General features: G+C 57.0%; 1 protein-coding gene across 1 annotated transcript; it reads left to right on the forward strand.

Moving 5' to 3' along the window:
* Window positions 1-404: 404 nt before the first annotated feature.
* STK36 (serine/threonine kinase 36) lies at window positions 405-12,590 on the forward strand (the record flags this gene model as incomplete). Its single annotated transcript, XM_082001810.1, has 26 exons — window positions 405-488; window positions 1,504-1,644; window positions 2,377-2,454; window positions 2,883-3,013; window positions 3,263-3,512; window positions 3,912-4,005; window positions 4,254-4,423; window positions 4,645-4,841; window positions 4,921-5,047; window positions 5,159-5,302; window positions 5,549-5,728; window positions 5,949-6,046; window positions 6,404-6,509; window positions 6,940-7,081; window positions 7,377-7,504; window positions 8,132-8,236; window positions 8,453-8,551; window positions 8,765-8,859; window positions 9,171-9,234; window positions 9,438-9,548; window positions 9,697-9,771; window positions 10,169-10,337; window positions 10,750-10,897; window positions 11,119-11,278; window positions 11,548-12,294; window positions 12,375-12,590. The coding sequence occupies 26 exons, from the start codon at window positions 405-407 to the stop codon at window positions 12,588-12,590; spliced, it is 4,059 nt and encodes a 1,352-aa protein (XP_081857936.1).
* Window positions 12,591-17,471: the final 4,881 nt, after the last annotated feature.

The raw sequence follows: 17,471 nt of genomic DNA on the forward strand, positions 1-17,471 counted from the left end.
GCGACGCCGTTGGCGGCGGCGGGCCCGGGGTGTAGCGGAGCAAGGTTAATCTCACCCAGGGAGCTGCGGGGGGCCTCGCCCAGGGTTGGGTCTCGTCCTGCCGTGGGGGAGCGGAGGTGGAGGCGGAGGGCAGGGCCAGAGCCCGGCGGGGGGCCCCAGGGGACACCGAGGGGACCAGGCCCTGGGAGGAGCCCCGCGGGGAGGGGAGATGTCCGCGGGAGGGGAAGCCCGGGCCGTTGGGATCTGGGAGCGCAGAGGGTGCAGCCCTGCCTCCCCAGCACTGGCACTGCCTGTCTCCATCGCAGCTGGGGTTGGGGTTGGTGCTCCATGGCAGCTGGTGGCGGAGGGCGAAGGGCTTCTCCTCACCGGCTGCTTTGCCTCGGCAGCTCAGCCAAACGCCCTCAATGGAGAAGTACCATGTCCTGGAAATGATCGGCGAAGGCTCCTTCGGGCGTGTGTACAAGGGACGTCGGAAACACAGCGCCCAGGTGAGGCGAGAGGTGGCAGGGAAGAGGGCCAGTGTCTGTTGTGTGGCACTGGGGATTGATTTCTGGTGGCTGTTTTGTTCCCAGGCCCAGCCAGGGCTTTGGGACTCGGCACTCATTCATTTTTCCACTGAGATTCCTGTCCAACTTGTGCTGTCATGGAGTCATTCAGGTTCAAGGGACCTCAGGAGATCTCTAGTTCATCCCCTGCTCAAAGCACGGCCAGCACTAAATTCTGATCCTGCAAAACTGCAGGGAGAAAGATCCCACAGCCAGTGGTTGACTATACTTGGGGTGAATGTTTTTTCCCTATATGAAGTTGAAAGCTTCCCTGTTTCAGTTTGTAATCCCTGTCTCATCCTCCCACCTTGCATGTCTGTAAAGAGCCTGGCTCCATCTTCTCTGAAACCTTCTTTTGGGAATCACAAGATTACTATTTGGCTTCCCCGAGCATCTTTTCTTCAGGCTAACCAAGCCCATTTCCCCCACCCTCAACGTGTACACTATGTGCTTCAGCCCCCTCACCATCCTGGTGGCCTCTGCTATGCCCACTCCAGCCTATCGATGTCTTTCTGGGCCAAAAACCAGCCACAATATTGCCAATATGGTCTAACAAGTGTCAAGTAAAGGGCAATAATAACTTCCCTCAAAGTCCTGCCTGTTGATAAAGGCCAGGGTGCTGCTACTGCTTTTCACTGCCAGGGCACGCTACTGGCTCATGTTAGGCTTGCTGTACACCAGCGTCTCTAGCTCCTGTCCCATGTTTGGACTGTTTCTGGCAGTCCTAGTTTTGTCTGTGCTCGGTGATTATATTTCTTTGCATTAAATGCTAGTGTGCAAAGTACTGTGAGTACCTATATCGATGTGTAAGGGCCTGGGGGGAGCCTCAGCGCTAAGGGATCCAGTGTCTCATTCAGTGTGCTCAGCTGGAAAATGATGAGTCCCATTTGGGTTAAACATGGTCTCTGCCAGGGTGGGTAGGAGCCTGGTCTGATCCCAGCTTTGCCTGCTTTGAAAGGTGGTGGCCTTGAAGTTCATCCCCAAGGTGGGGCGGTCTGAGAAGGAGCTGAAGAACCTGCAGCGGGAAATTGAGATCATGAGAGGCCTCCATCACCCCAACATCATCCAGATGCTCGACAGCTTCGAGACTGACAAGGAGGTGAAGGGGGCTGCTCTGGGCAGATGCTTTTGCTTGACTGGGGCAGGCGAACAAGGGCTGACCCCTGCTGTCATAAGGACCTCTTTCTCAAGAGATGCTGGTGACACCCTCCCAGGGCCTGGTCAGTGTTTTTCAGAGCCCTCCAGTATGTGTGGGGAGCCAGCACCTGTCTGGGCTGTGTGGGGTTCACTAGGTCATATGAAGAGGTGAAAGAGCTGGACAGGGGGTGTGTGATGCAAGAGGAGTGGTTTGAGATCACAGGATGAGAATGACTCCTCAGGCACCTTATCAGTCTCTTCAGAGATGGACTTTTCACTGATTTAAACTCTCATGGAGAGAGTATGGTAAGAAAGGACTGAAGACTGTGCTATCGACATGAGGGCATGAAATAAAGTAATTGGGCAGCCGATTCAAAACAAGCTCAAGGGAATGATTCTGCCCACTGGGCTTGGAAGTAGCATTCTGGCCTTGTCTTGTCCTTCCCCCTTCCCTGGTTTCTGCTAACTTCTGAGATAAGGACAGCCACAAGACCTCTGCTCAGTGCCAGGCTCTTGCTGCAGTGCAGCCATGGGGGCTCTCTTCCATCCCAGGTCCCAGCCCAAGCTGATGGGCTGTGCATGATGACACCCAGCATCTGCCTCAGATTTCCTACCCTGCTCTGTCCTGGTCCCCAGGGCATGGTGGGGATGCGGCTGTGTAAGTGCCTGATCTCACCATGCTGCTCTTCTCCAGGTGGTGGTGGTGACTGACTACGCAGAGGGAGAGCTCTTCCAGATCCTGGAGGATGATGGGAGTTTGCCTGAGGACCAGGTGACTGTCATGGTGGTGGCCATGCAGTGTTTGCTACAGGATGGAGAGAACAGGATTTGTCTGCCTGCAGGCAGCAGGTCTCTGCCATGGGCCAGGAGACATCAGGAGGGTGAGGGTGCCTCCAGGGCTTTACCTGGCAGAGCTTCTGAAGGGGATGGAGAGGGGGCCAAGTTGCACTGGGGGACAGTGGGGTCCAGCAGGGACCTTGGTTTCCCTATTACCTCTCCAAGGACCACAGCACCAGGCTGCTGCCTTGGCCATCAGCCTACTCCAAGGAAGTGCTGGCCCATGGCTGGGACTGGTCCCTGCCCCAAACAGGGCAAGGGCAGGGGTGAGGGTACTGGGGGAGCCAGGCTGTAAGGGACCCCATGGTTGTGCTGGCTGATGGCACCATGGGACACAGGGTGAGGCTCTCGTGTCTCCGGCAGGTCCAGACCATAGCTGCCCAGCTGGTCTCTGCTCTCTATTACCTGCACTCCCACCGCATCCTGCACCGTGACATGAAACCCCAGAACATCCTGCTGGGCAAAGATGGCGTCGTCAAGCTCTGTGACTTTGGGTGAGTGCTGGGGGCTAGTTTAAGGGGGACAGTTGGCCTTGGGACAGCCAAGGGGTGTCCTGGGTGCTGTAGAGGAGGAGGGAGGAGTGTGGAAGGGAACGTGGATTCTGTGCATATTTAGAGGTTGAGCAGGGATGGGGGATTTTGGACTCCAGAGAGAAGAGGCGTTGGTAAACTCGTAGGGAGCTCCCTGGGAGCTGCACTGGATGTTTCATCCTGAAGTGGCCATCTGTTCTTTGCTCTGAGCAGGTTTGCCCGTGCCATGAGCATCCACACCATGGTGCTGACCTCCATCAAGGGCACCCCGCTGTACATGTCCCCTGAGCTGGTGGAGGAGCGGCCGTACGACCACACGGCAGACTTGTGGTCTGTGGGCTGCATCCTGTACGAGCTGTTTGTGGGCACCCCTCCCTTCTACACTAGCAGCCTCTTCCAGCTTGTCAGCCTCATTGTCAAGGACCCCGTCAAATGGCCCATGGCCATAAGCCCAGTCTTCAAGGTAAGAGTGAAGGCCTTGTCTGTGGAGTGAGATCAGGTAATGCAGTAGCAGCTTTGGCCTTGCCTGCTGCCCTGGCAGGTCACTCTTAGGTTTTATATCCCCTAACAGGGATTTCAGAACATAGAGAGGGATGAGAGCTGGGCCTCCTGGGAGGGGAACCCTTATCACCACTGGTCCAGAAACTGGGGAACTGGGGCCAACAGCAGAGGAGTGATTTACTGGGCTGGGAAGGGAAGTGTCTTCCTGTCTGCCCTAAGCACTAGAGCCGCTCCTTTCACAAAGCCAGCAGGGAATGCAGGCCCCCTAGGTGCCCTTACTGGAGGACACTGGTGGGTACACTGTGGTCCTTGGTGGGTGCCGAGCATAAATCACTGTCCCTAGCGCTGTGTTGCCCTGTAGAGCTTCCTGGAGGGACTACTAATGAAGGACCCCCGCCAGCGCCTGTCATGGCCAGAGCTGCTCTCTCACCCCTTCATTGCTGGACGGGTTACTGGTGAGTACCAGCTCTTCTTCCAGCACTGGCCAGGTCCGTTTTCTCCTACTGCCTAGAGGGTAGGAGGACCTGCCCTTACCACCCTGGTCTTTGCCTTCCTCTCTCAGCTTTCTCCAAGTACTGACCCCCAGCTCCTGCCCCTGGGCTTGCTCTGGGTCCACCAAGATTCCCTTGGGATCCCAGAGCCCATCACTTTCCCTGTGTCCCAAGGGAGAGCTGCTGATGAAGTTCTCCTCTCGTCTCCCCAGTGATTGATGACACAGAAGAGCATGGGATCTCAAACCCCTTCACCACCAAGCTGTCCCCAGAACTACAGGCCCTGAAGGAGCAGCAAGCCCATTCCGTGGCCCCCAGGAGTGGCCAGTCCAGGATCCTGAGAAAGGCCCAGCAGAAGATGGTTGAGGAGGCACAGAAAAAGGTGGAGGAAAATGTGGGATTCCCCTGGCTGTCTCCCACAATCAGGGCAAAGGAGGGGGACTGAAATGGGATCTGTGGGAAAGACAGAAGGTACATGGGTCAGGCTGGGGTGTCAGCCACATACAAGGCAGGATGTGGAGTCCTCAGGGTGATGGGGACTAGGGGATTCATCTGGCTGGCTGAGTAACTCTGCTCTGACCAAACTTCTCTGCCACCACCCAGGGACAACTGAAGGCAGGTGATGCATCTACGAAGGACTCTGGCAAAGGATGCTCAGGGCATAGACCCAGAGCAGCTCCAGGGAAGGCAGTCCTTGGGGAGAGGGAGCCACCGTCTGCATCCAACAAGAACCCTGGTGTCCTGCAAGGAAAGAGCAGCATGGCAGAATGGGAGTTGGAGGAGCCTCCTCCCAACCGATGGTGAGTGAGGGCTAAGGCTGGGACAGGAGGAAGAGGGGAAGGCAGGGTCGTTCACCGACTGCACCACTTCCTTGGCCAGGGAACACAGCATCACTCGAGACTACAAGCGGGAGTTTCCTGGAGCAGGTGCCCCTCCGCAGCCTGGTGCTGGCAGGGCAGAGCCCCGGGGCAGGCGCAGCATTGAGACCGTAGACCTGGAGAGTGAGGTAAGACAGTGTCTTGTGGTGAGGACAGCAGAGTCCAGTCCCCAGAGGCTGGTACAGAGACCCTGGGGCAGGTAGGGTCTGTGGCACCAGTCTTTTCTCCTCTGTGACTAGGAGCTGGAGAGCGAGGAGGAGTGGCAGCACCTGATCGAGGCCACTGAGCCCTCGGCCATGCAGCTGAGCACGCCACTGAGCCTTCTGAGGGACCCTGCCTTCTGGCACCGTGTCCAGGCCCGCCTGGCAGAAGCTGCTCAGCAGGTGAGTGATGGCTGGCCCAGGCAACTAGGGACTGGGGACATGGATGCTGCCTTCTTCCCCAGAATTGGGTCGGGAGCATTGGTAGAGTCCTCAGTCCAGCCAGCAAGAAGAAACTCTGCTTCTCCAGGAGCCAGAGCGCTCTCATGCATTTAGCTTGCCATCTGCTCCCCTGCTGTCCCCTGCCTGAATGGATTGAAGGGCTGCCCCACTGCTGATTATGAGCTCTTCTGGCTTCTCCGTGTCCAGGTGCTGGAAGGGATGCTGGAGGGAGCCTCCCGTCTCCGTCCTGTGCTCCGTGTTGTGGGCAACCTTCTGGCTACCCGGTGTGACTCTGAGCTGCTGGACCACTTCTGCCAAGAGCTGAATGTGCCTCTGTGCCTGCTGTGTCTAGCCAAGCAGATCCTGGAGAGTAGTAGTACCAAGCAGGTGGGTGTAGGACCCCAGAGAAATGTGGGCTCCTTCCAGCCCTGCGGAGTGCTGGTACTGAGGAAGCCCTGGTGTCTTGCTGGAGCTGGCTTACAGGATTGGTGCCTCTTCCAGGCACCCTTGAGAAGGGGGAGGTTCTGGCAGGGAAGGATCCCACCGCAGTGGTGTTGGGATGGCCAGCAGACAATCCCTGCTCGCTGTTTCTTTCTGGATCCTGCAGCAGCCCTGGTGTATCACAGTGCTGACAGACCTTCTCATGGTGACTTCAGCTTATTTCAGCAGTGAATGCAACCTGGAGGAGAGTGAGCAAAAGGACAGGTAGGGACAATCCTCTGTGCTCTGAGGTCCCTTGTGGCCACTGTGGGGACCTGGCAGTAGATGGGAGGGTGATGTTCATACTGTGTGGCTGGAGCTGTTTCCGTGGGGAAGCATCATGGACTAAGTGCTTCGTGCCATATCGCTGTGCTTACAGGGGCGCGCTTTCCATGGGTGGGACTAATTAAGGGGGAGGCACAGCTGACTAGAGTCCAGTTGTGCTGCCTGCTGACAGTGGCTCACAGTGCGAGTACGTGCTGCCTGCTTCATTAGCCAGGGCCATATAGGCCAGGCCAGATCCTGTCCTCACAGCCAGGGCCCATGTTTCTCTGCTCTCCTCTGCCCTCCTGCCTCCCCCAGCTTGCAGGCCTTCCGGGACAGTGCTGGCTGCTTCCTAGCCCTGCTTCCAGAGCTGCTGGCTGAGCCAGCCGACAGCAACATGAGACTCTGCCAGCAAAGCCTCCTGGTAAGGCTGCCCCTGTGTCCCTTCTCTCTGCCCTCTCCCCCAGGGGCAGGAGTTGTGGGGCTGGGTGTGCATGTCAGCGGGGAGCCCAGCCTGAGGACCCTGCTCCCAGCTGCGGGGTCTGATGCATTCTTGTCAGGGCAGGCCACCTCACCCACTGGGAGTTTTGGGTGGCATCACATGCAGAAACACGGTCTCTGAGGGGGAACCTTCCCTGGCTGTGCCTCCATGTGTACCCCTCTCTCAGCCAGCATGCAGCTGCATGTGCTCCCACACAGTAACCTGCCTGGTGAGGACACTTGGAGGTCCCGGAAGCTCCAGCACATGAGTCCTCCTCCCACCTCTGCTGTCCCCTCACAGCCTCCTCCCCCATCGCCCTTTTCTCCCATCCCACCCTCGATCTGAGTGATGCCCCCTCTTGTGTCTCCCCCAGTGCTTCACCCTGCTCTGTGAGAGCCTGGATACGATGTGCCTCTCCATCTCTGCTCCCTTCTATGCCAGTCTGCGAGAGGACCATCAGGCTCTGCTGAACAAACTCCTTCAGGGGTCCATCTTGGAGCCGCCTGCTCTGCGAGGTAGCAGTGGTGGCAGCTCGACGCCTTCTCCTGGGGTTTCCCCTCTCCCTCCTGCCCTTGGGCTCCCTCAGAGCACTGACTGCCACTGCAGTGCTGTTGGCCAGAGGAGGTGGCTGAAGCTTATCTGCCCAAACCCCTGCTACCCAGTGCTCTCCTGTTCACTACCTCAATCCCAGATCTCACTCTCCTCATGTCACAACTCTGACTTTTCCTCTTTTGGCATCCAACCCCATCCTGCTGCCCCTCAGCATCCCTTACCCTTAGCTCATGTCTCCCGAGCTCTGTCCCTGTGCAGGTACAGCGATGGATGCCAAGTCAGCCCATGACCAGAGCCCACATGTGGCAGACTTCTTCACAGCTGCATTGGCTGCTGCCTGCAGCATCCCCCTGGAGAGGAACGGCTGTCGGGAAGCCAAGCAGCAGGTCAGGCCAGCTCTCTTTGTAGGGCAAGGAGGTGTGGTCCCCACAGGAGCAGCACTCCTTTGCAGAAGAGTCTCTCTTTCATCAGTAGAGGGGAAGGCTGAGGTCCTCTGGCTTTGGTGGTTGCAGGGCTGGTGTTTGCAGGCTGCTCCTTCCCAGCCAACAGCTGAGCTTCAGGAGTCTAAAGACTCCCGAGTCAATTAAGAGACTCACACTTAGGATCTGAGCTGTGGGATGGGCTAAGTAAAGAACTAGGCAATGTGAGAAAACAGGAAAAATTCTTACATGACAGTGATACAAACTGTAGGAAATCTGAAATTTAATGGACAGTAAATAAGAGGGAAAACAAAACTACAGATCTACATTTGATCCTTTAACTCAACTCTGAGTCAATAAGGAGAGAAGCAGAGGAGGAATCTCACCTCGCTCATCTCAGCTCTGGGACTGTGCATCAAAGCCAATGCTGGGTTATGGCAGATGGGCATCCCTTTGTGAATGCAGGCAACACGTGGAAGCAGATGCCTTCTTTTATTAATTTGTTCCTAGCATTAAACTCCTTAAGGTCCTTAAGCTCCTGCACCTGTGCAGTGCTTCTGGTGCCCAGGGTGCAAAACAGGCTGATTTCTGCAGGTCACTCAGAAGGTAGCTGAAAAGCTTATGGAGGAAGAGAGCCAGCAGCTTGGGAGGCTGCTGGGGAGACTGGAGCACCCAAGCTGCTCCTTGAACTTGCTTAAGGTAATGGCCCCATCCAATTATCTGGCTGTCCCCAGAGGTTAGGGCTGGGGTTAGGAGCACGGGGAAGGGGGAACCATGGGCTCAGCCCCCAATGACTCCCATCTCCCTGGAGTCAGTTGTTGAATAAATGAGCCCATGGGATGTGACTGGGATGGTCCTGGTCACTGTGTCCCTGTCCCCAGGGGCTGGTATGCATCTCTCCCCTCTGCCTTGCAGATCCTCTATGCTGGCTGCCATGCTAGCCCAAGCCTGTGCCAGCGCCTGGGAAAGAGCCAGCTACTGTGGGGTTCCCTCATGCAGCTTTCAAAGGGTGAGGTAGGACTGACCACAGCCCCAGTGCTGGGGTAGGAGTGTGGGCAAGCAGGACACATTCCGCTCAGCATTGCTCAGACCACACTGGGGGACATGTGGGGGGAAGAGTTTGGGGGAGTTTAGACTGGAGAGTGCAGTTCTCCTCCAGGGCCCAGAAATGTCCCCTCCTCCCCTTCCAGCCTTGCTGTCCCCCTGTGACTCCTGCTCCCTTGGCAGGTCCCCATGGCGAAGGTGGCCCAGGGGGCAGCCTGTGAGGCCTCTCTGTACCTGCTGGCCCTGCTCACTCCGCAGTTCCAGGCCTCCCCTCCCAGGTAAGCACCTGCTTTCACTCATGGGTGGGAGAGGAACATGCCCTGCCCTGAACAGCCCTCTGTCCCACACCCTGCCCAGAGCTGGGCTCCTGCTCCCACTAATCTGGACACACCAGCAGAGTGCTGGGTAGTGTGGGTGGGTGTTGGGGATGCGGTGAGGACACAGTGTGGACAAGGAGGTACTGTGAACCAAGGCTCGCTCCTCCTGCAAGATGGCTGCTTCCCAGACCTGGGTGTATTTGGATGCTGCTGCTCTGTGGGATGTGAAGCTGTGGGAGCACAGTGCCTCTCTCCTGGTCCCTGTGTTTCAGGCTTGAGGAGGTGGCTACCCTGGCTGTGGATCTCATCACCCAGTCTCCTGTCATCTCCCTTGTGGTAAGCCTGCCCATCCTGCCAGAGCCATCACTGAGAGTGCTGCAGAGCCCCATGTCCCATCTGGGTCCTACTGTTGCTTGCCCAGGGTGGGATGGGGGCAGGCACAGCCTGGCTGTCCCTGCCCTGGGCCAAGGGATGAAGAGTCAGAACTGGGTGGGCAGATGAGAAAGTCCCAAAAGTTCTTAGCTCTTCCTGTCCCACAGGGTGCTGCAGCATTCCTCCTGACACAGCTCAGTCAGCATGGGGTGGCCTTGGAGCTCAGGGGAGAAGAGATCCTACCGGCAGTGACAAATGCGCTGACAGCGCCTGCTGAGGTACGGCATGGGGATAGAGGAGCAGGGGAGCCATGCTATCACCCCACTGTGGAGGTGTGCAAAGATGGGCTCAGGAGAGTGCAGGTGTGGTGCTGCTGCCCTCAGACCCAGCACCTAGCTTCAGCCTGTCCCCTACTCTCTCTTACAGCTGCAGCTCCCCCCACCAATGGGTGCTGGTCTCTACGATGGGCTCTTTTTCCTCCTGATGAAGCTCCTTGCCCAGGTACCAAATTGCTGATCTCCCTTTGCCTGGTCCCTGACAAAAGACGTTCGGGCAAAAAGGCCTAAATATGGATCAGTAATGGAGGCTGAGGCAAATCAGGGAACAGGGCAGCTTTGACTGAGCTGTGCAACCCCATAAAAGTCACCTAATCTCCCTGGGTTGTCTGTGGAACGCGAGGGTTGTTGGCAGAGTGGTGGGCATGTTGGAGTACGAGGCGGCAGAGATGCCCAGGGACTGACACAGCTAGCAGCTGCCTGGCCCCCCTCTCCTTGCGCTGGGCCATGTCCGTCCAGCCCTGACCTTCCCAGGACCATGTGGCTGGCAGAGCCATGGACCAGAACACTGAGGAGCCATGGGAGACCAGGAAGCCCTCTGACATCTGCCTCCCCACCTCTAGGATGTGGCCATGGAACAGGGCTTTGCCACCTCGGAGCTGTGGACCGTGGTGTGGCATTGTGTTGCTGCGGTGCTTCGTGTGGGCAGCAACTGGGCAGCACTGGAGGGAGATCCCCCAGGGGCAGATCACCCTACGGCAGAGCCAGACTGGAACCTCCTCTCTCCTCAAGGTAGGAGCTGCAGGACAGCAGGGCATCCTCCCTGGACCCTGCTCCACATCCTGCCCTCAGGCTTGCCCACATGTCTGTCCCTATCCACATCTGGTCCCTGAGGCCAGAGGGCTCAGGGGGCTTTTCTTGAGGATTGCTGTTGTCCTCTGGGGGGAGAGGGGCTGGGCTAGCCCATGCTGTGCCCAGTCGGCAGCAGCTCAGCTGAACTGGTTGTGGAGGAACAAAAAACAGTGTCTGTGCTGCAGGGAATGCTCACCCTGGCAGGTGCGACCACCATGGGTGGAAATTGGTCTGGTTTGGGGTAGGGAAGCACAGAAGCAACCCTGCAGCAGCCTTGAGGCAGTACAGGCAGACAGAAGAGAGACTTTTCAGCCTTCCCTAGTTCTGTGCCTCTGCTGTGTTCCCCCTGCAGGTACCTTGCTCTTCCTCAGCCTGGCCCTCTTTGTCTTCACTCGCGAATCCCACCAGTGCCTTCCTCAGCTCACCCAGTCACACAGTGTCCTCATGATGACACTGAAGAGACTGCTGTCCCCTGGCTTCCTGGCATGCCTGGCACAGATGTGAGTTGTGGGGAGGGCTGAAGCGGGCAGAGCTCAGCCACTGAATGGGACTTGGGCATGAGCACACAGGGGACTGAGAAGTTCCTGTCCTGGCACTTGCCAGGCACAGCTCACCTGCAGAGCCTCTGCTTAGTGCCTGGTGTGGGGAATGCTCTCTGCCTCTTGCCTTGATGTTTTTCGGATCACCTCTGTATTAAGCACTCTCTCTCTAACAAATTCAGCCAAGCAGGAGACAATGGGGACCCTGAGCTTGTCCCAGCTGTGGTGATCCAGGCCTGCCAGCTCCTCTGTTTCCCTTTTGCCCTGGATGTGGATGGAGACACCTTAGCACTGGTCATGGAGGCTGTGAGAGACACCCAGATCCCTGCTCAGCTGCTGCAGGTACCCTCTTGGCCCTGCGTTTCTCTTTCCCACCCCATACTGTGGAGACATCTCCCCACATTGCAGCCCCTGATGCGTGGCACCACTTTACACCATGCTGGTGGTTTCAGCCCACGCCAAGATGCAACTTGGGTGTCACACAGCCCTCAGAGCAGCTTGGCTGGCAGCTGAGCTCTGCACTGACCTGCTGGCAGCCTTCAGCTGCTGCTTGACTTGGCCCATGGGTGAGGACAGCACACTCAGCACTGCTGTCTCTCCTTTCTCCTTAGGTCTGCTCTCGCCATCTGCCCTTCTCGTACATGGAGCTCCCCATGAACCTCTTGTGCCACCTCGTTGTGTCTGACGAGCAGGTCATAGACCAAATGGTGAGGGAAGCTGCCGCCTCAGAGCACGTCATTGCCTTCTTGACATCTGCCTTGTTTTCAGACAGCCTCATGCTCACAACTGACCTCCTGTCTCTCTTGACTCACGTGGCCCGGGCCTGTCCGGAGCACCTGCCCTTTCTCCAGAGGATCCTGAGAGGCTCAGATGTGGCCGACCAGCCACTGACCCGCCTGCTTGGCCACCAGCAACACCCAATACGGGCCAAAACTTGCAACCTGCTGGGCAACCTGCTCCGACATGGCCACGGATTTCCCCAGATGCTGCAGAGCCAGCCCGGCTTGCTGGAGAGCCTGGTGGGGTGCCTGGCAGATCGGGATGAGAGCGTGCGCAAGGCAGCCAGCTTCGCGGTGGGCAACGCTGCCTACCACGAATCCTCCCCGGCAGGGGCCCTGGGCAGGGCCATACCCAGGCTGATGTGGCTGTTGAGTGATGTGCAGGCCAGGACACGCTGCAATGCGGCCTTGGCCCTGGGCAACCTGGGCCAGCGCTGGGCAGAGCTGGGGGACCTGCTGGTTGAGAGCAGGGCCCCCTACGTCCTGCTGGAGATGGCCTGCCGGGACCCCCGGGAGAGTGTGCGGGAGGCAGCCCTTGTCGCGCTGCGGGCCCTCAGCCAGCACCCCGGGATACAGCAGGTACTGCACGGGGACCTGGTGGTACTGTGGGGACCAGGAGCCAAGCTGGCGGATGACTCCTGTCCCTCTCTGCTCCACAGGTCCTGCTGTCCCTCAAAGCCACCGAGAAGCTGGCCCCGCTGGCCAGTGGTGACTCGCAGTCCACTGCTGGTGGCAGCCCCCGGCCATCTTCTGCCCGGCACTGCGAGAAGCTCCTCCGCCTCCTCACACCCCTGCACAGCACCTGTAGGAGTGGCACAGGAAACACCCCCGGCCCCCCAGATCCCACCACCTCTGCCGCCCCACCCCAGCGCTGAGGGCTGCTGCCTGGGCTCAGCCTGATGCTGCCTGCAGCGGGACAGGACAAACGCTTTTTCCGTCCTCCTCAGGCTCCAGCCCTGACCTTCCGTGAAACCGCTTTTATCAGCCCTGAGGGCACCCTGCCCAGCCAGTTTTACCCGGGGGCCCTCCTCGTGGGAAGCCTTCCCTGGAAAAGTGCCTGTAGACCTCAAGAAACCCCCTCTTTTTAAGTGGCCTCCCGTGCCGTGCTCGCCCACCGGGCCACGGGCAGTCGCGCAGGTCGCCCCGGGGCCTTGCGCCTCCGTCCCGGCGCAGCCCCAGGACGGGCACCGGCGCCCAGCCTGCCTCCCCGCCAGGCCGCTAGGGGGCGACACGCGGCACGTCGGGAGGTGTAGTCTGGCGGCGGGGTTCGCGCGGTGGCCGCCGGGAGGTGTAGTCACGTGGCGGCGCCGCCCCGGATCCCTATGGTAACGGCGGGCGGTGCGGCGGCGGCACGGGGAGCGGCGGGGCTTGGGGGTGCCGGGCGGGCGGTGAGTACGGGAGGAATTGGCTCGCCTGTGCCTCTTCTCCAAGGAGCGGGGCCCTTCCCCTCGCGGGGAGTGCGTGCCCCTCGGTTGCCATCCCCTGGGTCCCACTCACGGCGTGGGGCCCTTGGGCCCTCCCCCTGCCTCCCCATTCCCGCCTCGCCGGGGCCCACGGCCCTCCCTGCCCCACCGCCGTGCCCTCAGCACCCACCCGGCCTGTGCCTGGGCCCCGAGGAGGCACCTTGCCCAACCCCAGGCCTCCCCGCAGGGGCTCACCATGGCCCTACACTGTGTCCCCTTGGGGTGCGCCGGGCCGGGCCCCGTGGGGTTGGGGAGGTGGCACGGGGATGCTCTGCGGTGGGACATGCTGGGATTGGTGTCCTGGCCAGTGCTCCTGGGGCAGGATGGAGCGTCTCGGTAGCACCTTTGGCCTCACTTTTGCCTTTCTTTCATTCTTCAAATGAGAAACAGAGCGTGTTTCCCATGCAAGGGCCAGGGAGGAAGAAGAGCTGGTGCTCCAGTGAGCCTTGGCCTCAGTGAGCCTTGGCCTCAATGAGCCTTGGCCTCAGCGAGCCTCTCCAATGGCACTCAGAGCAGTGAGGGTGGAGCTGGGGTTGACCGGGCCCAAGCAGGATGCTGGGACAACCTGGCTGTTAATCCTTCCACTGGGATCTTGGCTTGGCTGCTCTCGTTTTGTAAAAAGGAGCTGATGGGTCTGAAAGGTGAACGGCAAGGCTGTGAGACAAGTCTGGAGCATTTCCTGAATGCCGCCAGGACCTGGGCTAGGAATGAGGGGCGCAGGAGTGGGCAAGCCCTGCAGCACGGTGCCAGCCGGCCTGGCCCGGATGCAGGTATCTCATGGGCAGCAGAGTTCAGCCCCACAGCTCCATATCAAAACCCTCCCTACATGACTCCCTATGATGTGGCTTCTCTTTTTTTATTGCTGTTTGCTCCCCACTGAACGTGCGTGTGATGGTCTGGTGGCTCCTAGGCAGTTGGAGGGAATTAACAGCAAATTGTTGGTCTGATTACAGTTTTATCTAATAATTTTTCCTTGATTCTTAGCAGTTGTACCCAGCAGATAGTGGCACTTGTCTGTCCTTGCGTTGCTCTCTTGCTGCAGTCCTTAAGTTTTCTACTAGGCAAACTTTGTCAATGACAAATCAGCCCCTCCCACTCTTTGGTCATGCCTGGGGCCCTTCTCAGCATAGCAGGGATCGCATTGCAAGGAGGACGCTGACGCCAAATGCCACTGTCCCCAGATAATGATGCCTGCGTGGAGATGTTGTGTCACCGATGCAGGTCGGGGGCTTTGGCTGCCGTAGCGGCCTGGCCGGGTGCCATTCCTTGGCATTTCCCGGTTTCATCTGGTGCAGCAAGTCTGGGAGTATTTGGTGGCTTCTTCTCAACTCGAATCGCTCTTTCTGCTCCACTCCTGAGCTCTGCAAGACCACTGTATGGAGCAAGGTGGTTGCAGTGCCTTCAGAGGAATCTTTCCCACCACGGTCAAGACGTGGAAGTATCTGTATCACATACTGAAGGATAGACCTGGGAGCTTTTTCTTCCAGTCCCAGATATGTTTTAGAAATAAGTATTAAGAAAAGAGGATGGACAAAGAATTGATGTGTTTTGAACTAATTGGACAGTTCTTGTCTCTTTGCAATGTATTGATATTTTATACTTGTTCCACTCACCCCAAGTCTTCCACCTTTACTTTATTTCTGTGCTAAAGGCTGAGAGTATAGCCGGGCTGCCTAAAACCAGAGTGATCTGTGCTGACTGCCTGTCGGTTCCTGCGCTGGTGGCCAAGCTCTCCCCAGGTCTGGCTGCGTAATTCTCCTGTACCTTTTCTCCCATCATGAAGCCCAATTGAGAATGCTATCCCTTCGGTTTGCTGTCTGCTTGGATCTGCAGGAAGGTGTTTTAGACCTCCTCACTGAAAGGCTGTAAAATAGCCCATGCTTTAGCTGGTTGCTTTTAACCCAGAGTTGTTTCCCTACTGTAGTTTACGCTGTGATACAACTGCTCCTGCAACCCCAATGATGAGAAAGTACAAGTCAGGGATGGGAGCGAGAGCAGGGACTTCCCAGCTTTGCTGCTGGGGAAACACAGAGCTGCATGGTTCGCTGTCACTGTGCTGCAGGTCCCCTTCGGTGGCCTATGGCAAAGTGGATATCCTTCGATCGCGATGGGCACTCCACGCTCTGCACCTTTCACCCTTTGGTGTGGCCCTTGCACTCTCTGGTCACACCCAGGTGAGTGTGCCCTGGGCAAGCATTGATCCAGCCCTTTATTTTACATGTCTCTGGTGTGGTCTCTCCACGGCAAAGCTGCAGCCCTGGATTTTCTGCCTAACCACGCTGGAGTCCCTCATCTCTCCTGACACCGTGCTCCGATGCCCTGAGAGCGATGAGAAAGTCCCCTCTGAACTCAAACATGTGAGCCTTCAGTCCCCAGCCCAGCCTGTGTGTGCGTGGAGGGAGGCATCTGCTGCAGCACGGAGCAAGGTGGCGGCTGGATTCCAGCTCTCCCGCAGCTTTGTCCAGCGTCCCACTGCTCGTAAGCAAAAAGGACTGTTGTGGTTTAACCTGGCAGGTAGCTAAAACAACCACAAAGCTGTTTGCTCACTCTTCCCCCTGCCCCCAGTAGGATGGGGGAGAGAATCAGAAAAAAACAGGTAGAATTCGTGGGTTGAGATAGAGACAGTTGAATAGGACAAAAAAAAAAAAAAAAAAAAAAGAGGGCATAATAAGAATGATAAAAGAATATACAAAAAAAGCAATGCACAGCACAATTGCTCCCCGCCACCTTGGGAACGGGAGTGTGTGCCAGAGCTGCTCTACTCTTCTTGCAGGGCAGTGCTCTGCTTAGTTAAAGGATCATTTTGGGCAGCCAAGCACTTCTCACACCTTCTCTGTTCAGCATGGAGTTCAGCACAACAGCTGTTGAATAGAAATGGCTAGCCCCAGCGCAAATGCTGGGCACAAACATAATCCTGGGATGCAGGTGGAATTTGCTGATGCATCCCCACGGTGGGTGGTTTCTCACTAGTATCTCTTTTTGACCTGAGTGGCCAGGCAAAAACTTGGTGTCTAGATGAGCAAAGAAATTGATCATCATCCTGTGCTTCTGGTTTTGCACCCAAAACGTTCTGCAGGGCGACACTGGAGCTGAGAGGGAGCAACGATGCTTAACTGCATGGCAAAGCAGCACACCAGGCTGTTGGTCCTTGTGCTGCCGGCATTTCTGCAGTGGCCAAGCTGTCTTGTCCCCATGGACTACTTCTCATGGCCAGCAGGACCCTCAGCTCTTCAGTTTAAACTTGCAGGCAGCCTTGGGTGCTGCTTTGTCTTGGTGTGACTGCACTTGAGGCTACTTGTTTCCTGGAGCTGGTGTAGGTGAGAGTTGTTTCTGCACTGTTGAAACACAGGAGTTTGTACCTAGCTACCATGTGTAAGAGCAGCTTTAGGCACTCTCAGTCAGTTCGTTTCAGATCAATGCACTTGATCTTGTTGAAAGCTTTTTAATTTTTTGAAGGGGTGCAAACCCTTATTTTGAAATGTGTATTGGTTTTAAAACGTGTTTATTTTGCATTGTTAACTTGCTTGTTCAAGCTTTAGTCAAAAGCCCTAGAGCTGCGAGGAACTTGGTGTGAACTCAGGTCTCATTTACAAAAAGATGTCATCTTTTTTAATCATAAAGAACAGAAATTGCATCCTACAATGGCATAGAAAACAATAGCAAATCACAGTTGCCTGACACCCCCCCCATCCCTTGTGACTTTGGGCTGCGTGAGGCTGACAGCACGTTATCAGGTCAGCTTGCAGCTCATACATTTGCAAGCTCTTGTTATTTTAAGCGTGTCACCACAGCTGTGTTTAAAATAACCTCCCCAGCCAAACTCACGTGACAGAGGGGTGATGCACACACCTGGGCTCTTACGGTCTCATCCTTTCCCGTTAGAAACGGGTCTGTGAGGAGTGGCCATGCTGCTGTTAGAGGAGTGCACACTGCAGGAAGGCTTGGGCTGGAAGAAGGGACTTCCACTGATGCTTAGTGGGGTGGGCATGGGCTGGGGTGCCTGGTGGCCCCTGCGTGCCTGTGATGCGACATTCGTAAAGGCTGTGGCAGCGCTCCAACTGACGTCCCAAAGCTTGCGAGCAGGCTGTGCGATAATAAAAGCTTGCTAGCGAAATAACTGTAAGCAAGTGCAGCTGTACGGTCACTCCAACAGTGACAACTTTGGCCTCTATATTGTGTGTCAATAGGTCCAAGCCAAAATCCATTAATTACTAGTAATGATGTTTGGGTTTGACTTCCAGCCCAGCCAGTTTGCCCTGGGCTTTTCCCAGCTCATGTTTCTACAATAAAATT

The sequence above is a fragment of the Phaethon aethereus genome (genome assembly GCF_964289735.1).
Source record: "Phaethon aethereus genome assembly, chromosome: 6".
Taxonomy (NCBI): Eukaryota; Metazoa; Chordata; class Aves; order Phaethontiformes; family Phaethontidae; genus Phaethon; species Phaethon aethereus.